A 17,908-nucleotide genomic window follows, 5' to 3' on the forward strand; every position below is an offset into this window, starting at 1 on the left:
CTTTATCCTTAGAAGTAAAGAATATGACCAACAAATAAAGGCAGCTTGAGACATCCGGGGTCCATGTGTGAGCTGGAAGGCAGTTGTCTCTATAAAGACAACCAGAGGCCTGGGCGGAGCGGGGCTGTACCTGAAAGTGTGTCCCAGTGTTCACATCACTTCAGTGGGACTCCTGAAAAAAGGGCACAACCTGAAACTAATGAGAAAACATCAGGGAAAAATAAAGGCAACAATCAAAAAAAGAAACATTCGATAAATTAATTGGTCTGTACTCTTCAAAATGCCATGAAGACAAAAACCGAGAAATTGTTCCAGATTAAAGGAAACTAAAGAGACATAACAACTAAATACATACAACTGAAGATCCTGGATTGGATCTTAGACCCAGACAAAAAGTTTCTTTCTTCTACCACAAAGGTCATTTGTAGGATAACTGGTAGATTTGAATAAGGTCTGCAGATTAGATATTAGTATCACATCAGTGTAAATTTTCTGGTTTTGATAATTATATAGTTTCATATGAGACTATCTTTTTTTTTTTTTTTTTGGCTGAGCCGCACGCCTTGCGGTATCTTAGTTCCCGGACCAGGGACCCAACAGTGAAAGCGCTGAGTCCTAACCACTGGACTGCTGGGGAATTCCTGAGACTATCTTTTTTTAAAGAAATAAACACTCAAGCATATAGAGGTAAAGAGGCATCATATCTCTCAAATTTACTCTCAAATGATTCAGAAAAAAATATTTAGGGAGAAAAATGTGGTAATATATTGACATTTGGAAAATCTCGGTGAAAGGTACATAAAAATTCTTTGTACAATTTTTGCAACTTTTTTGTAAGTCTAAAATTTTAAAAAGACTATTTCATGTTTGCTACTCTAGTTAAGAATATGCAAACCAAAAAAGGCCTTTAACTCCAAATCACCTGAAGTTCCACAATGCTGAGTCTACCTCTTTGATGAGAGGCCACTCTCAAGTTTTGCTAAATGATACAATCAAGGTTTTAAAAATAAGATACAATATATAATATATAATTTTTTTTTCCTTAATAAAAGACAAGACTTTATTCTCAGGAAAAAATAGTTGCAGTTTTGTGTCATTAGGCAGAAAAGATTTTATTTCCTGGGAAAAGTAAAATTCCTTATTGTTAGTGTTTTGCTATAAAGTTCCTTGAAAGAAAGAAAAAAAATGAAACAAAAAAATCAAGTAGGAAATAGGAACATGTTTTCTTAGTTTATTGAGCTGGGTTTTAGTTCTAAATTAGATTACCGGCCAGATTACTCAATTACCTGTTCAATTCATTTTTTTCAGTGTCTTTTTCTTTCATTTTGGTTTCTATTCTTTCTTTCACCTTCTTAATATATCAAACACATTTTATAGCTTCTTTCAGATGGCTCTTTCACTCAGGCTCTTGGTGTGCTAATCCTTTGTCTTTTGCAGACTCACCCTTGTCATTTTTCACTGAGCTGAGATTGTTATATAAGTGGGGATGAAGATCTAATTGCACTTCCTGTTAAAGCTCCTTTCCTTTGTGGTCCACTGCTGGAGGGACTTTTGGGCAGCTTCATTCTCCATGTCCTCACCTGGCCCACTCCTCCCTCAGCCACTGGCTGCACTGGCTCCACCGCGGTTGCCTTGGGTGGGGGGTGGAAAAGGTCTCACAGGATGGAACCTGAAGGAAACTGGGTATTGCTCTCCTCTGACCACGACAGTTGTTACAGCCAACTTTCTTAGTCTCTCGCTGATTCTTTGGAGACAAGTCACAGGTTAGATCTTGAGCACTCTCACCATCGGCTGCTGCTGCTCTGCCCCTCAGACTATGGTACAGGGATCCCATCCAGGCAGCCCTTTTAGGTCAAGTTCCTGGTCTTGATCCTGGCTTCCTGGAAACACGGCTACATTCTTCGCCTCCACAAACCCTGAGAGAGCGGACGATTTCTGATGCAGTTACTTCTCACGGCTCTGCCATCAGCATTGCCAGCTAGACACTATCTCGACTTGAGAATTTCCAATGAGCCTAGCTTCACTCTGTGTCATATATTAGATTCCAGAATAGTTTATGAAGTGCCCCCCTCCTCTCCTCCACTGAGCAGGCAGGTGATGGTGGAGGGACATGCCCAGCACTCTAAAGCATTCTCCAAAGAAATTGTCTCACTTCCAATTTTTCTGGCTCTTCTACTTCGATCCTTCATAAGACCCTCCAAGTATGGACTAAAGTCACCAAAAATGACTTTCTGGACACCTCTCTTGCAAATCCTGGGAAAGAAAATAAAGGACCAACAACCATATGTCTATTTGACCTAGTACCATTTATGGATCATGTAAGTAGATTTTGTACTTTAAACTCAAGTCAGTAGACTTTCCCTACAGAAGCCAATTAAGAACTCTTGAAGAATCCAAGATGGGGAAAAAATAGTGAAAAATTTAAGACTTGGCTATACATAGGGTACGATAGGAGATGCCTCAGTGATTCAGGTCTGAATGCAGTATGTTTCCTCTAAAGGTTAATAAGTGAGGAACCTTAGGCTGAATCTGCTGAAGTGGTTTGGCTGGTATGACAAAATTCCTCAGGCCTCACAAGGACGGACTCACAACGTGCTACCAAAAGTTCTTGAAGACTTTCCTCTCTCGAGACCCTTCACTTTTCACTCGCTTCAGTGTTTCCTAATACAGCCTTCCCAGCTCAGTCGTTCTTCTGCCCAAATCTCTGGTTCTTGCTTCCTGCTCCTGCAGAGTTAAATGGAAAGGATTGTAGGACAGTTTTAGGGTGTAATGTATGGGGTGGCAATTTTTAAGTCTCTATTGACAGTTTCACATGCTGTTTCATCAAACTTGCGATTTTTCGTATTTTAAAACTGTGCCAATCTTTTTACCATTCAAGCAAGCCTTTGACTAATGAATTTATTGGCCTACTGTACTGTTTCCATTTAGTTCCTTTCCTTTCTGTGACTTCTAATGCCCAGAACTGGATTAATCATAATCCTTGTTTCACCCATTCTTGAATGGATCTCTTTCTGAGTACTTGTGAACCCACCACCCTGCTCCCAAGCTGATAACTTACACTTACTTTGCCTTCCTGTCCTAGCCTGTCCCCCTGCTTCTTCTCCAGTTAACCTCTATTCTAAATTTTGTACTTGTCATTCATATCCTTGGTAAAGGAAAGAGAAAGTTTTGTCACATATATGTATGCCTAAGCATAAGATCTCATTTTTGAACTTTATAAAGATATTGTACTGTTTTATGTAGTTTACTGGGGCTGTTTTTTCCCTCAATATTGTTATTAAAATTCAACCATGTTCCTGACTGGACTATAGTTGACTTATTTTCACAAATGAAGACGATGTCATCAGGAAAATATTTATCCATTTCCTTTCAATGAACATTTGGATCGTCTCCAATTTTTTCCAATTCAAATTGTACAGCTCTGAATAATCTTTTTCAATTTCCTGAGGGCACACATGCAAGTATTTTAAATACTTAAAAAAAAAGAGATATGCTCAAGAGAGAATTGCTCAGTTGTAGGGATGTGGAATGTTCAACTTCACAATACCAAATTGTTTTCCAAAGAGATGTACTAATTTAAACTCCCATCAGCAATGTATGAGAGATCTCCATCCACATCATCTCTAATGTCTGGTATGGCCAGACTTTCAAACTATACTAATCAAGATTACTTTAATTGTGGTCTTGGTTTGCATTTTCCTGGTTAAGCCTCTTTTCATGTATTTATTGATCAGATATCTCTTCTATAAAAATGCACTTTCAAAATCTTTGTCCATTTTTCTATTTTATTATAATTCTTTATATATTTATACCAATTTTTGGTCCATTAGCTTGTCTTCTCTCAGGTGCTTCTTTCCACTTCCAGATATAAAAATTTTTATGCAGTTGAATTTATATTAACGTTCATATATTAAGATTCTGAATTTACATATAATTTTTCTAGTTAGGTTTTCTGTGTCCATCTTAAGAGATCTTTCCTTACAGACTTCAAGGTCAGCAAGTGATTCACTTAAATCTTATGAACATTCCAAAGTTTGCTTTTAACTCTTTCATTTTTCTTAATTTGATTTTTGCCACGCCTCGTGGCTTGCGGGATCTTAGTTCCCCAACCAGGGATTGAATCCGTGCCCTCGGCAGTGAGTCCTAACCACTTGACTGCCAGGGAATTCCCTGGATTTGATTTTTATGCATGGCAGGAGTTAAGGAAAACAGTAGAAATGGCATTCATTAAAAATACAAACAAACAAAAACCCCCGTAAAATCATGTGTTACCTTTCTTCTCTTGACACACTAGAAGCTTTAAAGTACCTACCTGTTTCCAAACTAAACCAGGATCATTAATGTGAAAAACCTTTTGTGACAGGTAAACTTTATCATTAATCTGTGCTTGGGAAACATGATCTGCTGAGCAGATCCACAAACTTTTGTTTTGCAGACTGAAGTTCTCAAGTTTAGAAACAGCTTTTATTTTTGGGGGGTGGGGGCCACCACGGTTTTACACGCCCTTGTTTTCCCAAACGTTACACGTTCCCTCTCCTATAGATTTCAGCAATGTGGACACTAAGTTATTACAGCTCATTAAGTAAATGCATATCCCTGGGCTTTAGAAATTAGAATCCCAAAGACTGGGTGCTGGGAATAAGCACTTTAACCCTGATTTGATCAAAAGCATTAAAAGTGAAAGCCACTTGCCTGTTACTTAGAAAGCAGAGCCTATTTCTTCTTCCTACACTCTCTCAGAGTTCCTCACCTGTGAGTGCACGGAAGTCGTCTTTAAATTCTATCTTGATGCCTTTGTTCATACTCCATCGGATACCATCCATTCTGCAAGTTTGACTCAAACATAAATCTTCCCTGAAAAGTCCTTCTTAATCACTCAGAACAGTAACTGGCCCTAACCAACCTCTGATAATAAAAAAAAAAATGTAAGCCCCTACTGAAATACTGATAGGTTTTAGAAGTTCTTGAATTGGAAATAAATTTACTACTGACAAGTCTTCGATTAACATTAGTTAAGTCTGGTCTTTCAGAAATTTTATGGAATGGACTTATAAGAAAAAAGTACTCATCACCAACGGAGTCCCTGGCATCACCTAGGATTGGTAATAGCTGTGCCTAAATATATGCATTCAATATATTCTTGGTTTCTGCATCCAAAAGACACGTATGCTTGCTTGACCAGCAGGATGGTTGGATATTCTTACAAACTGAGTAATTATGGTACACAGGTGAGAAGCGTATGTCTTCCAAATAGTTGGTCTACCATCAAGTTTTGAAATACTTGGGGGTTGACAGTCATACATAAAGGAGACTTCAAAGGACCCAGGTGAGTAGCATAACCAGACTTGGATGTACACAAGCAACATTTTTAAGGTTAGTTTTCAGACTTTTAAAGCAGATCTACCACTGTGATGGGTTCCTGAATACCATTTTGTCATCCAAGAATATCAGTTTCCTTAGAGGCCTGTTGTAAAGTTTCTAAAAAAACAAGAAACAAAAATCCTACAAAGACCCAGCAGTATCTTATGTTTAGGTCTCTAGTCTATTAAAAGGAAGTAGAATTAATCGAGATAGTGACTGCTATAGGTCACACTAAAAATAACAGAAAAGTACTTTACAGATGCAATTTCACATTCAGAAAAGTATCCAAGTCCAGCCATTTTCCAAGGGCCCCGTCTAAGCCAACACCTTAAGACTGTAGATATTTCAATTCCACCACTGTAATTTCCTATATGGTGTATAACAAAATATAATAAAGCAATTTATTTAATGATTCCTTCACCTTTTCCCACAGGAAGGTGTGTATCTCTGAGCACCAGTTAAAGTTCCTCACACACTGCAGGCTCTCATGCAGTGGCTATGATATACTTGCATCCAAATAAACTGCCATTCTCTCCTAATGGAGAGATAAACGATTAAATGATGCCACCACCGCTGAAAAGTGTCAAATTCTTAGATCTACATTCAGAGCCTACTAAAGATTTTTAAACATCTCACCATTGTTAGAGCTCCCAAATTATTCCATCAAGTTGAGACCTGACCACAAATAATCTAAGATTGCAGATTACAAATTGGCCTTAACTAGTTTTAAAATATGCGCTGGGCCATGGCAGGACTGGTGACTATTTTTAGAGAAGACAGGAAAAGAATTGAGCTCCTATAGTTACTAAGCCACTTGACATTACATTCTTTTAATTCTCTTTTACTCCCCCACCCCAATTTCTATCTTCATAGCACAAAAAACAGCTATTAACTGGAAAAGCCAAGACCATAGGCCAAAGTGGCAGCAAAATCCATCCTTTTAACCGATCACACTCCTGCCCTCTCTCAAGGCACAACTCTGAAGTGGATATGTACATTTAACAACTCCAATACTACACACACACACCAAATACATTACATTGCTGGAGTCTCCAAATTCCTGAAAGTGTTGACAGAAACAGACATGAAGCCTGAATTTGGGGCAATTTAAGAAATGTTATAAAAAATTTATTATTCAAATCTCAAGGCAAAAAAATCTCAGGTTGAAATCTTCCTTTATCTACTGGGCACTACTATGTAGAAACCTATTAACAGCTAATATTAATGAAGTATTATCACAATTTATTTCAGAATCAAACTAGTAGATGAGACTGAGGCACATAAATAGGCAAATGAGACAAGCTTTAGATTTTATTTATAATTTACTTGAATAAAACCCATCTCCTCAGTCTAACTTCATTCTCTGTAGCTATAAAATGATTATTTCATGTCCTTGGCCTGGGGGTCAGGAGAAATCAATAGAAAAAGAAAAGAGCTGTGCGTGAAGATGCATTATGATGTTGTCCCAAATGCATAAGAGATCTTTTTCTCCTGGAAAGAAAGACCCCAAGGCCTCCATTGCACTTTTATTTGAATGTAACATTTGGGACAATTGTCCCAAAGGGCTGATATTTCCCAATTTAATCTGAGGTCATAATAAAACAAGCAACAAAACAGTATTCGGGGTTTCAGTTCTCACCCTTATCATCAAGACTCACTGCCTCCCATCATCAGTATTTATTGAGCATTTACAGTGTACTAGGCACAATAGAACATACAGAAAACATTGTCCCTGCTCTCGAGGAGCTTACATTCTAAAAGAAAAAAAAAATACACCTCTTTTAAAATGGTATTTTTGTTTGGTGTTTTCTGCAAGGTACTGAGGAAATAGCTTGTAGGGTGAGCTTTGGGTATAACTTAGCCCCATCATTATTCAAAGAGAGGAAGAGGAAGGATTTTAAAGGCAAAGACAATGACAGACCATTCAGGATAGGTAGGGTTTACAGGGAGATAAACACAATCTCATCAACTAGGGAGAGATTTGCTGCAGTGTATAGGATGAGGGAAATAGTTTGTGGGATGCAAGCAAAGGAAGCAGGGTATCCTTAGGCATTGAGTGGAGCCAGAAAGATCATGCGGCCTTTTCCCCAAGTACATGGCCACCAAGTAGGAACGGTTGGTGACAAGACACAAGGCTTAAAAAAGGTAATCCTGTGCACCTGACAAATAGAAAGAATAAAAGATCAAAATTGAAGGCAGGCTGTAAGAGTATCAAGAAATTCTTAAAAACAAAAGTGATCTGGAAGCACGAAACTTACAGTTAATGCTACCCAATGTCATGATGGGCCAAGAACATTGCGGCTTCCTAAGTTAGAAAATGCCATACACCAAAATTTTAAATGGAACACATTACTTTTTTTTTCAATCAATCCCCCTGTCTCTGAAAAAAAAAAAAAAATTTTTTTTCAGGGGGAGGGGGGAGTATGGGACATGACTGGGAACAGTAGTAGTTATCTTAGTAGTATTTTGTTGTTATGATAAACTTTGTATTCAAACTTAGTAAAAGCCCATTAGCTGCCAAGAGGGAATAAGGAATAAATTTCCAAAAATGTACAATTTTCTTTAGAGAAGTTTCAGAACCAAAAGACTAATTTACATGAAAAGCTGTAGAGAAAGTAGTTGAAAAGTCCATTCATAAAACTTTTATTCCACTTACATGAACTTAATACACGTGTTCTTAACAATTATGCTTGGATTGTTCATGAAAATCTCATAAGACATTAAACAAAGCTAGCCATCATCTCAAGTTATTTCCCTGTTAACTATTTTTACAGCACATGCATGTTAGGCAAGTATCAAAAAAAAACAAAACAAAAAAAACCCCAAAAAACAAAACAAAAACAAAACAAAAAAAAAACCCACAAAAGCAAAAAAAAAAAACCTAAAAAATGTTAAATACATGGGTTTTTTGTTTTACTGCTGCGCTTGATACACAAGAAGTAATGGATATCAAGCAATTCATTTTTACTGCATCTTTACTTGTACATTTGTTCTTAGGTTGCCTAAAACATTTAAATACAAATAAAATGAGTGTAGCAAAAATAATGAAAGCAAACAGCAGGTAACTTTACAAATAATGGAATGTGAACCGTTTCTGCCCTTATCCAGAGTAAATTGGGTCACAACTAAAGGAACACTTCTGTAGCTGTAGTCAATGGTGTGCACATTGAGACTGAGTATTCCACAGATAACACATGGTTTAACATGTAATATCCATGGGATATCTATTTCTACTATAGCCTTATAAGTGCTCCAAACCTTAAAGTACCCACAGCTACACCTGTGACTGGAACCAATTATCCCTTTTATTCCCCACCAGGACAAACCAATACGAGGCAGTTTTCTTTGCTTAGACATGGAAGCAGTTTTAACACTGGCCCTCGTGAAGCCACAATGTACCAAAAGTACTATGCCAAACATTTATAACTTGTATAAAAATTCCACATCCCCATATTGGCCACCTCAAGATGAAAACAGATAACTCCCTAAATGTTAACTGGCTCTACTCCCCTAATATTAAACATAAAAACCACATGGGAAATATAGAAATTCAAATAGAAGTAACATAAACCTGTCATAAATCGTAAACAAAAAACTATTTGTGGGACAGCATGGATGACAAATGGTCTACTGTGTAAATTTTAGAATGAGGCAGACAAAAGTTGGAAGGCCTTTTAATTTTCCCCTCCTTCTCCTGCTTCAGCTTCGTCTCCTTGGGTATCCGATGTCCACAACTAGTTAAAAGAGGAGGGAGGGAGGGAGGAGGGGAGGGAGGGAGGGGGGGAGGGAGAGAGAGAAATTTTAGTATATTTCAGTTTAAAAAAACCCTTAATATATATGCCAAAGTACCAGAATCTAAGCAGTTTTTGTTGGAAGGCTTTCTTTAAAAAATTGCAGCATTTAAGATAGCTTCAAGATGTAAAACGCCTCCAGGGAATTATATTCAATATCCTGTGATAAACCACAATGGAAAATAATATGAAAAAGAATGTATATGTGTGTAACTGAATCCCTTTGCTCTACAGCAGAAATTAACACGACATTGTAAATCAACTATACTTCAATACAATAAATTTTTTAAAAAGATATAAAAGGCTTCAATATAATACATTTATTTCCTCCCTAATCATTCTGTAAGCATTGTAAGTACACAGCAGAGATGTCTTCAAATAACAAAGTCAGATACAGGAAATTCTTGGTTATTCATAGAAGGTAAAGAAAAAGTAGAAGAAATCATAGAAATGCTACAGTTCTAAATATCAATAGCTACCAGAATAGTAGGTTGTCCCAAATAGCCCCAGTGAGAGACGGATGTATAAGTTTACTGCAACTAAACCAGAATCATCAAATTCAGCCCATGCTCAAGGAGCTCAGGCTGACTACTTTCCCCTGGTAGACTTTAGACTGCCACTCTAAAGAGAATACCACACTCCATGAAATTCAAGAGTCAGGATCAAGTCAGAACTAAACTACAAATTTAACTAACATTTTTAGTTTACAAAAAAAAAAAAAAAAAAAAACTACCTTTGTGAATTTGTCTGATTCAAAATAAATAGATGAACACAACAGTATGGTCAGAACCAAATCTTCTAAGAGGTAAAAACTGAATTGTCCCATAGTAGTAGGACTATGGTGTCTATTTATTTTTAGATTAATGTTACAGTTTTTCAGCAGTTTAAGAAGATGATTTCAAAATTTTCTCAGCTGTTCCAAATATTAATTTTTTTTACAAGTCTTAGCACTCTATAATGATTTTTAGAGGCAATTATAAAAGGATTGTTTCAAGATACCTTGAATTTTATATTGCTTATACATTGCAGAATGAAGGGGGGAAAAGCTCAATATTTTTCTATCCCCCGAATCACCCATTAGTTTTATTTATTTATTAACCAAATATGTTACTGGCCTGGAAAGGAGACTTCTTTGAACATCATATAGTTACCTGAATGACCTCTAGAAGTCTGTAAGCTTCTATTAAACTGGTGGTTTTATAAGACAAGATGAAATTATTTTTTTATCATCTCTTTCCAGTTCTTTCATGGACCCTTGTTTTTTCCATATAAACATTAAAAATTTGATGAAGGATATTTATATTTATCTTCCTAGGGTTATGTGTTGACAATACTGGTCAACCAGATCCAGACTCAGATACTAGATAGTTTTGACAAAATTTCTTTACTTGATAAGTGATCCAATCAACCTATAATGATAACAGGCAATATGACAAGAGCTCAGAGAAGGCACATAGTAAATAGTGACGGAATCAGAATCAGAACCTTGGTTTTCTTCTTACTCAGCTCTTGTAATATGCTCTTCATGCTATACTGATACCAAGATTCAGCTGGAAGTATATAATTCAGATCAGGCCTTCTCAAAAAGTGATGACAACACAACTCAGTAGTGACTAGGTCTCAAGTTCTACCTTTTAGAACTATCTCATCATTTCAAACCAGAAAAATTTGAAATATTCTTAATATTAAAATTAATATTAGCTAACAAACTGAAGTGCTTCTTTCATTTGATATACATAAAAAGATTCACTCTTTAAGGAACTATACCTTATCCTCTTGACTAAAATAATCTCCAGAGTGTGTAGGTAGCCTCCAATTATACTTTCTAAAATAATTTTCAGTGTTTAATAATAAACAAGTACATAATGACATTCAAAAAACTGCTGAGAATATAACTGGTTCAGAAAATTGGCAATGGACTGAAATAAATAAAGCTGAGAAAAGTTAAATGTATACAATGATGATGTACAGTCCCCAAAACAAATGCCCCAAAGCTAATAAAAACCAGTAGCACTAAACTATAATCTTCATTCCTAGCTCTTTATCTGGCACACAGCAGATACTTGATACTTTTTTTCACCCAAGCCTCAAAACTTCAAATTTAATATTTATGTGAAGGAGAAGAATGTGAAAACCTATGGGACCAAAGAGACATATCAACCAACTGCAATATGTAGACTATTTGGATCCCAATGCAAATAAAAAACTGTTGGAAGAAAAAAAAAAAAGACAATACAAAGAAACACAAAAAGACAACTGGAAATTGAATGCTAGAAGTTTAATATTATTAAGGAATTAACTAAATATTTTTTCAGTGTGATACTGGCATTGTGGTTTTTTTTTTTAGTCTGCAGTATACCAAGGACAATCATGACCTGCCACAGTTAAGTCATTTTTTTTTTTTTTAACTAAGAGACTAGGCAAAATAGATGTCCACTTGGACTCCATAGAGTATCTGAAATTTTGTAACTAAAGTTATTAATGCCCTACCATAGCTACATAAATATAGAAGCAACTTTATGGTCTCCATTTTTAATGGAATTTAAATATGAAGAGAGGGCTTCCCTGGTGGCGCAGTGGTTAAGAATCCTCCTGCCAATGGAGGGGACACGGGTTCAATCCCTGGTCCAGGAACATCCCACATGTCTCGGAGCAACTAAGCCCATGCGCCACAACTACTGAGCCTGCGCTCTAGAGCCCACGAGCCACAACTACTGAGCCCACGTACTGCAACTACTGAAGCCCGAGTGCCTAGTGCACCGCAACAAAGAGTAGCCCCACATGCTGCAACTAGAGAAAGCTCGTGTGCAGCAACGAAGACCCAACACAGCCAAAAATAAATAAATAAATAACAAGAGAACTTAAGGGACTTCCCTGGCGGCGCAGTGGTTAAGACTCCGTGCTCCCAATGCAGAGCACCCAGGTTCGATCCCTAGTCAAGGAACTAGATCCCACATGCATGCCACAACTAAGAGTTTAAGAGCCACAACTAAGGAGCCTGCCTGCTGCAACTAAGACCCAGCACAACCAAATAAATAAATAAAAATTATTTTTTTTAAAAAAAGAGAACTTAAGTATGCTTTTGATACTAAAAGCAAAACTCTTCTGTGACTAAAATGGAGAGAAGAGAATCACCTATATTGAAATGAAAAATAAAATGGCTTATGTAATTGAAAGTTCAAAACCATGAATTACAAAGTCATTTTAAAAACCAGAATTTTAACAATGGGTATATGTAACTAATCAAAGGACACATTTTTAGTCCTTAGTCTAATATTTCAGTTTCTGTAAGATGGTTTTCTTCAGAGTTTTAAAAGCAGATAGGATCTTACATTTAAAAAAAAAAGAAAAAAAAGAAAAAAAAAACGAATATAAAAATAAACTTAGTCACACGAATTTTTTGTTTCCAGTGCATATAAGTTATGTTTACACCATACTGTAGTCTATTAAGTATGCAACAGCATTATGTCTTTAAAAAAACCAACGTACATACCTTGTTAAAAAATACTTTATTGCTAAAAAATGCTAATCATCAACTGAGCCTTCAGCAGTTGAAATTTTTGTTGGTGTAGGGTTTGAAACACTGAAAATTACCAATATGTGAACTCAAGAGACATGAAATGAGCAAATGCTTTTGAGAAAAACAGCACCCAAAGACTTGCTTAACACAGGGTTGTAACAAACCTTCAATTTATAAAACTCGTAGTATCTGTGAAGCACAATGAAACAGAGCTATGCCTATAATCTCTTCGCCATGTTAACCACTCATGATGCTGATATGTACTTACTGTCAAGTTGTCTCTCAGTAACTGCATTATTAGTGTGCTGTCTTTGTATGACTCTTCACTTAATGTATCAAGTTCAGCAATGGCTTCATCAAATGCCTGTGATAAAAAAGAAATAATTTCAATGCTCAAATAATACTGATTACTAAATTTCCACATAACAGGTAAAAAATACATACTGTTTTTGCAAGAGAGCAGGCTTTCTCAGGGGAGTTCAGAATCTCATAATAGAACACAGAGAAGTTAAGGGCCAGACCCAATCTGATAGGATGTGTTGGCTGCATTTCCTTTTTGCTGATTTCAAAAGCTTCTTGGTATGCTTGCTGTGATTGATCCACAATCCCTGGATAATAAAATGCACCAAAATGTATCAATAAAAGTTTGCACTTCACCTTCACCCCTCAAACCAAACCATTACTATCCAATTATAAACTCTGAAATATTAAGCTGTAGCAACCTTAACTGATTAAGGCTCCTAAATTTAAAAGAAAAGAAAAAAAAAAGAAAAGCTTCTCCTGGAAAACTACACTAGCCATTGATCAATGTCAAGACAAAATAACTCTAATCATCTCAGTATTATTTTTAATAGTTTGTACTGCTCTACAGTTATACTAAAACCACTATTAAAATTGTGAGGAAACATTCCTATACATAAAATTGGCTTGTTAGCAAGCATACATTTCAGAATACCAATTATTCGGCAGTAGATATATAGTTGACCCTTGAACAACAAGGGGTTTAGGGATGCCAACTCTTCATGCAGTCGAAAATCTGAGTATAATTTTGTAGGCGGCCCTTCATGTCCAACCTTGGATCATGTAGTACTGTAGTATTTACAGAAAAAATCTCTGTGTAAATGGACCTGTGCAGCTTAAATCTGTGTTCCTCAAGGGTCAACTGTTTAGTTGAAGGAAGGATGGGGGGAGGGAAAAAGGGAGGGGAGGGGAGGGGAGGGAAGGAAGGAAGAAAGAAAGAGAGAGAGAGAGAAAGCGCAAAGTCCATTATTACTCTTCATTTAGTGCTCTGAGCAATTAAAAAACAACAAAACAATTCTCTACACTCCAGAAGGGACTCCTTCCATACTGTGTCATTTTCTAAGCGTCCAGCACACAGGCTGAGGCAGCATACCTTTCTTGTCATCACCTGCAGCAACCTCAGCCAAATAGCGGTAGTAGTCTCCTTTCATTTTCAAATAGAAGACTTTGCTCTCTGCTTGTGAAGCATTGGGGATCAAGAACTTTTCCAAAAGAGACTTGGGAAGAAAAGAAACAGTCATAATAAGACTAAAATATTTACAAAACTGAAAGAATCTGCATTTTTCAAGAGCATACTATAGCCTAAGTTATAAAACTTTAATACCCAGTCATTGCCAATGATACAACTTTTGAATGCCGTAGGCTCGTAAATTTGTGGTTTAAAAGCAGAATGCTTTGGACAGCAATACTTAAAATTTGAAATTAGTGTTCAGCTTATTATTTAAGGATGATAATTTGAATATTGGCCTCTCCCCCATAGTGCTATCAATTTACATGCTGATAAAGACTGCATGTTTCAATGAATGTGAAAGCATGACAGCTCATAATATTATGTTATTATGTTTTATTACTATATTACTTAACAAAATGGCAAACTTTTCATTTTCAAGGTAGTCATGACACTAGAATGCAAAGAACATAAGAGATTAACTTTCTGGTACTCTGGAGGAATATATGACTTAAGCAGAAACCGACAGTATAAAAGACACTACCAGAGTCCATGACAGAGGAAGCAGAACAAAAGAACAAAACGTCATTTATAAGACTACAATTAAAGTAATACCTCACAACAGGTAAAAAGCTGTTCAAAGTTTTATTCTTCCTACCTAAATTAAGACACTGGTAGGAGTATGAGAATTAAAGATCTGAAGAGTTGGGGCTTCCCTGGTGGCGCAGTGGTTGAGAATCTGCCTGCCAATGCAAGGGACACGGGTTCGAGCCCTGGTCTGGGAAGATCCCACATGCCGCAGAGCAACTGGGCCCGTGAGCCACAACTACTGAGCCTGCGCGTCTGGAGCCTGTGCCCCGCAACAAGAGAGGCCGCGATAATGAGAGGCCTGTGCACTGCGATGAAGAGTGGTCCCCACTTGCCGCAACTAGAGAAAGCCCTCGCACAGAAACGAAGACCCAACACAGCCATAAATAAATAAATAAATAAATATTTTAAAAAAACGATCTGAAGAGTAAACCTTTAGTTTCATTAAAGTGATTTTCAGCTAATAAGATACATATTTACCGATCACCCCAAACAGGTAAAACTTCATTCTACATAATTCTGTTCAAAACTATAACAATGTAAGCTAAGTAAATCCTAACATGCTAATAATTATATTCTACAATGGATTTAAAGAAAAACTTGATTTCACTGTATTAGGGGGATAAGGCACAATAAACTAGTGATTTTTTTTTTTTAAGGGGGAGAAAGATAATATTCCAGTAGTAGAATTAGGCAAAAATTTTTTTTTTAAATACTCCACTTCTTCCTACTAAACACATTCTAGGAATCAAGGTGAAAGTCAATTTTCAACTGGGCTTAGCCCCAAACAAGTCTCAATTTTTACAAGGAAAAAGGGTATCTAATGCTTGGTTTCTATTCTTCTGGTAGTAACCCAGTAGTTTATATAGCACCTACTTATATGCCAAACAGGCTGAAAAACGCTTTTAAAATAGTAACTCTCACTTTGTATGTCTACCCCATTATGTTCCAAATGGTGAGTGGGAGAGTAAGCTTTAACCCGGCTTCTCCCCCTTTCTGCAACTTAAGCAACAGATACTCAGATGAAGTGGGTAGTTCCAAGTTGGCAGTAGGAGCAGGTTGCAACGCATTACAGCAAAGGGTTGGAGATGAGAGAATTCAACCTGAAATTATGTTTCCTGTGATTATTAACTGATATTTGAAACTGTTGGCCTGAAATCAGAAGACCACTTTGGTTAGGATAACAAAATTCTTATTACACCATCCCCAGACTTTCATATTCAAAGATCTCTCAGCTGCAAAAGTGTTTTGGAATTCATTCATTCATTGATTCATTTAAACTTTGAGGCAGCTTCTAGTGTGAAATCTCAACCAAACTAGAAATAAAGGAACCCTCTGGGCTTGGAAGACCACTGCTTCCTCCGAAGAAGGAATGCCTATAACCTAAGACTTGGCAATATTCCAACTTCCCGTCATTTTTGTCCTTTAAACACCATCATCTTCTTTGAGGCATGAACACTCTGTGAACACTATAGCTGCTCTTTGGGGATCTGCCTAAACAGCAAAAGATAGTTCCATTTAGTATAGTAAGTGTTTTTTTTTTTTAACTTAAGAAACAAATGACCAGGCTTTTTCAAGTTTTATATCTTAATATAAAATGCATTATTCATTCCACTATGGGAGACGGTATAGCATAATGGCTTTGGATTCAGAAGTCTAGGTTTAACCTGTGGCACTCCACACTTGGAAGGACAAATTCCACTTCTGATTGGCTAGGCTAAAAGTTAGACTATGAAGTCTAACTAAGGAAAAAGTATATTGCGATTAACCAGAATTCACAAATCACTTCAAATTAAATAGCGGGAAAAATATATATAAATCTAAAGAAGGTTCCATATACAATTCGATTGTGAACTGCTCTCTGGCTCACTTATGTATATTTAAGATTGACAAAGAATATTTTCAAATGAAAGAAGTGACAACAAGTAAAAGCCTAACCATGAAATCAATTCTCTACCTAGGCATTTCTATTTCGTATTTTACTGCTTCAACATATTTTTTACATTCACTTATCCTTCAATACTTAAATGGCACTGTGCTAGGCACTGAGAATAGTGAACAAGACAGTCTCTAAGTCTGAGGATAAAATATCTAGCAGGGAAGACAAGAGAAACAGAATAACACTGCCTCGTCATGTCCTTCACTTTTCAATGACTTTTATCTAACCCACTGTATATATGTAAAGATGAGGGCCACAAACATGTGCAGTTAGTTAAGGGTGAATCACTTAAAATGTAAAACTTTAAAGTATACATCTGAAAACTTGCAGAAGTTATTTAGGCAAGGTGTCAATAAATGTCATAAGAAATTGTAACTCATCTTTTATGAGTAGTAACTTCTATATCTCTAAAAACTGTTGTTTTACATTTGGGTAACTCACACTGAGAATTTTTAAATTAGCAATTAAGCACCTCTTCCCCCAAGGTGAACACTGAATTTAGCCATAACATCTGATTAAAACAATAACAACGGCAAAAACTACTTTAAAGCTATTAACCAGAACCTACAAGTAACAAGAAGGCAAGATACCAGTAGTCAGGCTGTTTATTGGCCTAATGATAGACTAAAAGGACCAAGGATCAACAGTGGCGAATGTTTCTGGTAAAATGCTGACTACAAGAAGTTGAAAAAGCAAACTCATCACACTGTACCCATTAAATAAATATGCGCAGTTCTTTGTATGTCAATTATACCTCAGTAAAGCTGTTAAAAATAAAAGAAGTTGAGAAAGGGATAAATGACAAACTTTTAAAATCTTCTGATGACATAAAGGTAAGAACCATTAAGACTTAAAAAACAAAAAGCAAGAAAGACTGGATTAAACATTAAATTTGGTTCAAAAAGCTAACTATGAAAGAACAGAATGTCCTCCACCAATTCCCCTACCATCCCTGTTCATGTATGCCACTCCTCCTGTCAAGAGGTGGAATTCATTTCCTTTCTCCTGAGTCCGAGTTAACTTTGTTGTCTTGCTTTAACCAGCCGAATGCAGTGAAAATGACTCCTGTTCCAGTTCTAGGCCTAAACCTTAAGAGGACTAGCAACTTCCCTTTTTGCCCTCTTGGAGCCCTAAGCCAGCATTAAAAAAAAAAAAAAAAAAAAAACTATCTTGCTGGAGAGAAAGGTCAAGTCAGCCCCAGTCATGGAACATGTTTAGTGAAGCCATCTGGATATTTCAGC

The 17,908-nt window shown here is 36.5% G+C and overlaps 1 protein-coding gene across 2 annotated transcripts in view; it reads right to left on the minus strand.

Annotated features, from left to right (window-relative positions):
* Nucleotides 1-6,664: 6,664 nt before the first annotated feature.
* Nucleotides 6,665-17,908, minus strand: part of YWHAZ (tyrosine 3-monooxygenase/tryptophan 5-monooxygenase activation protein zeta) — a 31,956-nt gene continuing 20,712 nt past the window's right edge. For both annotated transcript variants that reach the window (XM_068525337.1, XM_068525338.1), the window contains exons 3-6: nt 14,066-14,189; nt 13,117-13,280; nt 12,941-13,036; nt 6,665-9,095 (exon numbers count right to left, since the gene is read on the minus strand). In XM_068525337.1, the coding sequence (XP_068381438.1) occupies nt 9,036-9,095; nt 12,941-13,036; nt 13,117-13,280; nt 14,066-14,189 (444 nt within the window). In that variant the 3' untranslated portion in view covers nt 6,665-9,035. The remainder of the gene's footprint in view (nt 9,096-12,940; nt 13,037-13,116; nt 13,281-14,065; nt 14,190-17,908) is intronic.

This window comes from Eschrichtius robustus, chromosome 17 (genome assembly GCF_028021215.1).
Source record: "Eschrichtius robustus isolate mEscRob2 chromosome 17, mEscRob2.pri, whole genome shotgun sequence".
NCBI lineage: Eukaryota > Metazoa > Chordata > Mammalia > Artiodactyla > Eschrichtiidae > Eschrichtius > Eschrichtius robustus.